Below are 7,131 nucleotides of genomic sequence, written 5' to 3'. Positions count from 1 at the left end.
ACTTATAGTAAGGTAGCATGATAAGCGTCCATTTTACATTAGTTACACATCTAATGATATAAGGCCTACTTTCGTTACCACATCATTATAAATGAATTTGTAAGTCTAAAATATGAACACGTAACGTTACTCTTTTTAAAATTATATTTTTGTTGTCTATTTTCTTAAAAAATTACTGTGGTGAAATACAAGAATCGATACATATGGAATCGCAAAAAATTAACTGACAAAATTGTTAACATATCTCATAATGAATCAACAAACTTACATTGGATCAGTTTAATTCACACAATATCATAATGAATTAAATATGATCCATAATAAATTCACAAACGTAGATTGGACCGATTTAATATTGAAGACAAAAAAAGAATCAGAGACAAGTCGATCACCAAAACACAAAACAAGGCAAATTCACACGACACAACGAAAACTTGCCATTCAAGCTCCACTCAACGAAGAGAATGGAATGTTACTATTATGTTGAACTCAGATTATCCAATAACATAGGCCCACGTTTCATGAGAGAGAAAATTTAGTTTTAGAGAGAGAAAAAGGGGGAGTGTTTTTAGCAATTGAAATCAGATTATTATCAAAGCATTTTGATATTTTATCACTCGAAGAGAGAGAAAGAGAGCTCTTATAAACATTCGAAAACAAAGACATATGATGTATTGATGATGTTGGTTCTCTCTCTCTCTCTCTCCCTCTCTCTCTCTCTCTCTCTCTCTCTATAAGTCGTTATAATTGACGAAAGTCGAAGAAGAAAAGAGAAAGAGACTCTTCATATTTCTCTCACTACAAACCAAAACTCAGGTATGCCATGAAACGATCTTCTCCTCCTTTCACTTTCTTTCTCTACAATAACACTATATATGTATACATATGGGCTAACTTTTTTTGTATTGTTTTTGCTTTTTGAGTTTTTGAAGTTATGCAGCCTTGTAGCAGAGAAATGCAAGCAATGAATTCGATCTTAAACCAAACCCAAATGTCTCTCCAAGACCTCCAAAATGGTCAGATCGTCAACACCCAGATTCAACACTTGGATCCCAATTCCTCTGACGAAGATTTCCTCCATCAAATGCTCTCCACTGTACCCTCGTGTTCGTGGCCCGACCTCGCCGGAGCAAACCCAAAATCCCTCTGGGACATTTCGTCGAACACCATGTCTGCAACAATGATGGGCTCTCACAAATCCTTAGACATGGCCTCATCGGACGATCAGGATCAGTTCCATTTCGACCATGATCAGTCTGAGGCACTGGCCTCGAAGCTCCAGCAACACCAGATCAGTCCGTTTTCTTCCTTCAAACCTCCCAATTTGGTGAGTCCTCTTCGAGAAACAGTGAAATTCTACGATTCCATACATGCAATAGTGATCAACAATGGCGAAAATTACAGGGTTGTGATGGTCCAATTCAAGCTCTGTACAATGGATTCGCTGGATCTCTGCATAGTACTGGTCAGACCTCGAATCAAGCTCAGCAATTCCACCATCCTCAGGTCAGTGATACTGTGATATATATATTTATATATATAGATTTATGTGATGATGATTAGGAGCTAACAATGGGTGGTTGTTTTACTGGGTGTAGAACTTCGGAGCCGCGTCGCCGGTGATTAACCAGGCAGCGGCGGCTAGTGGGGCGGCGGGAGGAGGAGCAGCGGGACAGCCGAGACAGAGAGTGAGGGCTAGGAGAGGTCAGGCCACTGACCCTCACAGTATCGCTGAAAGAGTAGGCTCTTCTTCTTATCATCTGTTTTTGTCTTCTAAGTTTGTGTTTTCTGAAATGGGTTTTGTTGTGTGTTGGGTTTGTGGGTTGGCAGCTACGGAGAGAGAGAATCGCAGAGAGAATGAAATCTCTTCAGGAACTCGTCCCCAATGGCAATAAGGTAATTTCACTTTTCTTTTTCTTTTTTCTAAAAACAAATACTCATTTAATCAATTTTTACAAAAATTAATTATTCAAACAAAAATTCTGCTCAATAGTTAATATCTGAATATTTATATTTTGTTTGAAAGTAAATATATGAACATTATACTAGACAAAGTGTAATGTGCAAATAAAATTATCTAAGTATTTATTGTTTTAATTATAGATTCATTAATTTTTTTGGGGAAAAAAAAGAGATAAAATAAAAATAAAAAGTAGATAAAGCACTTAAAATTCTTTGTTCATGACGGCGAACTGTGTAACCGCCGCCGGATATGACCGTAGTAGTCTTAATGTAATTAATGGAACTTCTGGGGGACATTTTTGTCAATGTGTTCAGCCGTTGTCGTTTTCTCGTACGCGCGTGTGAATATCACAGTAAATGTAGGAGGGTTTGTTGTTGTTGGGGTACGTGTCAGTGGTTGGTAGCGAGTATACTGGCTTGTGTGTACCGTCGTGTATGTACAGCTCGAATAAATGAGTATTTATTTATTTGTATATCTTTCTGTGCGCGTTCAGCTAAGCAGATAATTGTAGTTGCACTATAATAATAATAATAATTATTAGGGCAAATTATATGTGCCTCCTTGAGTTTTAGCTAAATTACAGATATTTTTTTGAGGTTTCGGAAATTATAAATATTTCTAAAATTTATATTTTCATAACAAATTGTTTCATGAAATTTATATTTTCATAACAATTTGCCCCCTAATTTGTTATGCAAATAGTATCTTTAGGGGGTATCTGTAATTTCTCAAATCTCAGGGGGATATTTGTAATTATTTTTAAAATTTTAAACATTTTTTTTTTACTTTTTTAGATGCACCTTACTTAGATATATCTAAAAATTAAAAAAAAATTGTGAAAAAATATTTTTAAAAATTAATAAATACATAAAAATACAAATTATGTACGGAATTCTCATTTTTTTTTTTTGTATTTGTGGTATTTAGTGAATTTTTAAAAAGTTTCTTTCACAAATTTTTTAACTTTTAAGTATATTTATGTTAGATATGTCTAAAAAGTAAAAAAAAAAATTGCTTAAAATATTAAAAAAAATCAGTAAAAACAAAAAAAAACGAAAAACAAGAAAGTAGAATTTTCTGAAATGAATTTTTGAAAAACTCTAACCAAGCATATTTTTTCTCTATTTTATTAACATATAATTTTTATTATAAAATTAAAAAAATTAAAAATCATAAATGTGTACTACAGTCCCTAAACAATATATATGTATATATATAAAGAAGAGTTTTACATTGACTCCACCCAATAGGGAGGCAATATAGCAATTCCTATTTTAGGGGAGTGTTTAAGAGTGTTGGAAGTGTATAGGGGCCATCAAACCCTTTAAAATAAGTAAGGAGGGGATATAAGGGTTCTATTAGGAATGCTCTTGGTATATTAATTAATGTATTAATAAATAATGTGGCATAATTTTAGAGGTTTTGAGTCTTTATAGTTTGTATAATGGGTGTAACCATAGTTTTAAAGTGATAATATCATAGGATATGTTCGTACACTAATTAATATAGCAACTAATGCGTGTAGCATCACCCTTTATTTTTTGGAATGATATAAATAAGTTTACTTTTGATTTTTTATGAAAAAATGTACAGAAAAATAAAAAAATGATAGAACTCAAAAAAATAGAGAAAAAAGTGTACTTTTGTAGTTCACCCCAAACAATATAAATTACAACTATGAGATTTGTTTAATATACAATTTGTCTTTTGTGGCTTTAAAAATTATATCTTATCTTTGAAATTTTTAATTTCATAATAAATAATCTTTTTTATTAATAAATTATGAAATCAATTAATAATTTTTAATGATGTCAGAAATTTATTTCACTTAATAGTTTAAATAAGTTTATCATTGTATAAGAAAATAGATAGAAATTTAATTTTTTTTAATTAATTTTATTAAAAAAAAATTCTGACAATGAGTATTTGTAATTTTTTAAATCACAGAAGCAATTTATATTTTAAGCAAACCTTAGAAGATGTATGTATAATTTATCTTTTTTTAAATGATGGAAATAATGTATAATTATTTTAAATTTAAGTAATTAATATTTTTAAATTAATTATGATTCTACTAGAATTTATTCTTAAATTAATTGTTAAATTTAAACTGTTTTTATTATTATTAAATGTATTATGTATTATTTGTTGACATGTGTTTGGTGGGTTTGGAATCACAGACAGACAAGGCTTCAATGCTGGATGAGATCATAGACTATGTTAAATTCCTCCAGCTCCAAGTCAAAGTATCTCTCTCTCTCTCTCTACATATATGCATATATATATATATATATATATATATATGCAACTGACAGAAAAATATTCTGTGTTAATATAGATATTTTTCAAGGATTCCAATTGTTATGAATTTTATGAGAAAAAACCTGTTTTTAAATTGAGTGGTTGAATGGTGGTGAGGTTTGGCTTCTAAAATTTCATTGGTACTGTGTGTGTGGGTGGGTTCAGGTTCTGAGTATGAGCAGATTGGGGGGTGCTGCAGCTGTTGGTCCTCTTGTTGCTGATATGTCCTCTGAGGTAAATTACATTCTTATCTCATCTATATACATGTAACCACTTTTATGTATGAAGTATGTGCAATAATGTAAAAATAGTATGGACTTGTGTTATTCAAAATTAAAATTTTCAACAATATATATATACATATTATTGTAGGATTCTTTTAATTTGATTTAATTTTTGACAGAACAGAATGACAAGGTCAATAACAATAATAAAAAAAAATTTTAAAAAATCTCATCTAATTGAAATGTAAAGTTTAGTTTCATTTGATTATATAATATAATTATATATTATTGTCGTTCATTATAAATAAATAAATAGGTGTGAGATTGAATAAGTTTACAAATATAAAAAAAAAATTATGTTACGTATTTTAACAGATATATATATATATATATATATTTTAAATGCATAGAATATGGCATTATTTTCATGAGCATATGTGACACTGTATTATTTTGGTGGAATGTAGGATGGTATTGCTAACACAAATTTCATATGAACTTTTCTTAAGTTGTGTTTGGTTCATGCATTTGGAGATGGATTTAGAAAAGAAAAATGAAAAGATGTGTGAGAAATACAGTTATATTTTACTCTCATTTCACCTATCTTTTCATTTTCTCTTTCATTTTCTAAATCTATCTCCAAATTCATGAACCAAGCACAATCTAAGAAATTACTGTATATGTGTTGCTATGATGAGCAGCAAATCCATTTTCGAACATTTTTCTCTTTTTCTTGGTAATGTCTTACTCGTAAGTAACCTCTTAAGTTTTCCATAAAAAAAGAAACAGAAACACAAGAAATGTAAAAGCATTAAAAATAAAAATAAAAGAAATATTGAAGAAACCAAACAACCCAACCCACCCAGCCGCCTAATCCTCTCTGTCTCTCTCTGTCATCAAAGTTTTTTGCAAACTCTGATCAGCACATAACGTTAAAACAACAAGGAGCACGCGTGTCCCCACTTTTCTAGATTCCAATCCCTTTCCACTCTTTCCCTTTTCCTTTGTTTTTCTCTCTCTATATATGCATACAATACACATGTATGTACACGAGTTAGGTTTGTCTTGAGGTGCTGTTCGGTTTCTAGTTGTTTTATATTATCTAACTAGGTGACATGATATTATTGATTTTCTTGATAATTGTCTTTGAATTAAAAGATCAATTACAAATATCTATATAAATGGTCACCGAGAGTGGTGGCGTAGTGGAGAAAGCATCCTTCTTCACAGGAGAGACTCGGGTTCGATTCTTGGGGAGCGAAATGATAGGTAATTTCAATGGCTCGCTTCGGCGACCTCGCTCTGTACTTCGCTCGATTCCTAGGCTCGTCTGCGGCGTATGGTTGAGCTCCGCTGATGTCTCAGTGATGGGTTCGTTCTTATGAGTTGAGTTAAATCAAGTTGACAACCAGCTATCTCAGGACCTGACCCTACGGGATGACACCTCAAACCATCCTTTTTTTTCCTCGTTAAAATATATATATATATATATATAAATGAGGATGATACAGTGATAAAAGATTGGGAAAACTACTTTCCAGTGAATTCTAAAAGAATCATTGAAAATTTTATTATTAATATTAATAAAAAAACTTCACTTATCTGTGATTAATTTTAGAGAGCTACACTGATATGTAATTTCCTTTTAATAATAGATAACATTTCTCACAACTATGTATCTTGCAGGGAGGTGGTGGAGACTGTATACAAGCAAGTGGAGGAGGGAGGAGCGGCAACGGGACGCAGACGGCGTCAACGTCGAACAATAACGACAGTCTAACGGTCATGGAGCACCAGGTGGCGAAGTTGATGGACGAGGATATGGGGTCTGCCATGCAGTACCTACAAGGCAAAGGCCTCTGCCTCATGCCCATCTCTCTCGCCACTGCCATCTCCACCGCTACTTATCACTCCCGCAATGCCATCGCCACTAACCACCCACTTTTCGCTGAGGGCGGTGGGCCCACATCCCCTAGCGTCTCCGTATTGACCGTTCAATCCGCCACCATGGGTAACGGCAGTGGAGACGGTTCCGTTAAAGATGCTGCCTCAATCTCCAAGCCGTGATGACGGCGTTGATTCACAACTACTGAGAATGACTCCGTTTTGCTGGTAAGAGAGAATATATATATATATATATATATATATATATATATATATATAAGAGAAAATCAAAAAGAAAAAGGAGAGGAAAAAAAGGAGGTTATTTATCCAATTTGGAATCTCACACTAGTCTTTTTGGAAGCAACGTAACGACGCCATAATGCTAACGCCACTACCATCACAGAACTCTCTTATGTTTAGGAATGTTATTGTTTACCCTTTACTTTTTCTTTTTCTTTTTTTTTCTTTTCTTGTTTCTTTTTTTAAACTTTAATATAAGATCGTTTTAAACAAGGGCATATATCTTCCTTGATGAGTTGTCATGATTCAATTATGAAATGATTAAGTTGATTATTATGGTTAGAATATTTTTTGAGGAGTAGTATTCAAGTGAGACTTGATAATCAACTATGTATCAAAGTAACCCGATTTGGATTAAGTTCTCGTTTGGCAATATGATTAGAACTAATTTAATCCATTATAAGACAAAATAGGTATGAAATTAATAATATAAAACATCATATCTAAATTATAATCATT

At 32.2% G+C, this 7,131-nt stretch overlaps 1 protein-coding gene across 2 annotated transcripts; it reads left to right on the top strand.

Moving 5' to 3' along the window:
- Positions 1–385: 385 nt before the first annotated feature.
- On the top strand, positions 386–6,885 carry LOC114293375 (bHLH transcription factor RHL1). 2 transcript variants are annotated; one of them, XM_028237432.2, is made up of 8 exons: positions 386–816; positions 933–1,327; positions 1,405–1,506; positions 1,599–1,739; positions 1,831–1,896; positions 4,144–4,209; positions 4,430–4,498; positions 6,175–6,885. In XM_028237432.2, the coding sequence occupies exons 2-8, from the start codon at positions 935–937 to the stop codon at positions 6,553–6,555; spliced, it is 1,218 nt and encodes a 405-aa protein (XP_028093233.2). In that variant the 5' UTR covers positions 386–816; positions 933–934; the 3' UTR covers positions 6,556–6,885. The 2 variants fall into 2 exon arrangements, with proteins under 2 accessions (XP_028093233.2, XP_082781094.1); XM_082924968.1 differs by having other exon boundaries at positions 595–816; positions 924–1,327.
- Positions 6,886–7,131: the final 246 nt, after the last annotated feature.

This window comes from Camellia sinensis, chromosome 4 (genome assembly GCF_055761805.1).
Source record: "Camellia sinensis isolate YWXY chromosome 4, ASM5576180v1, whole genome shotgun sequence".
NCBI classification, from domain to species: Eukaryota; Viridiplantae; Streptophyta; class Magnoliopsida; order Ericales; family Theaceae; genus Camellia; species Camellia sinensis.
Note: the sequence above shows the minus strand (reverse complement) of the source record. Positions and strands in the feature narration are given on the sequence as shown.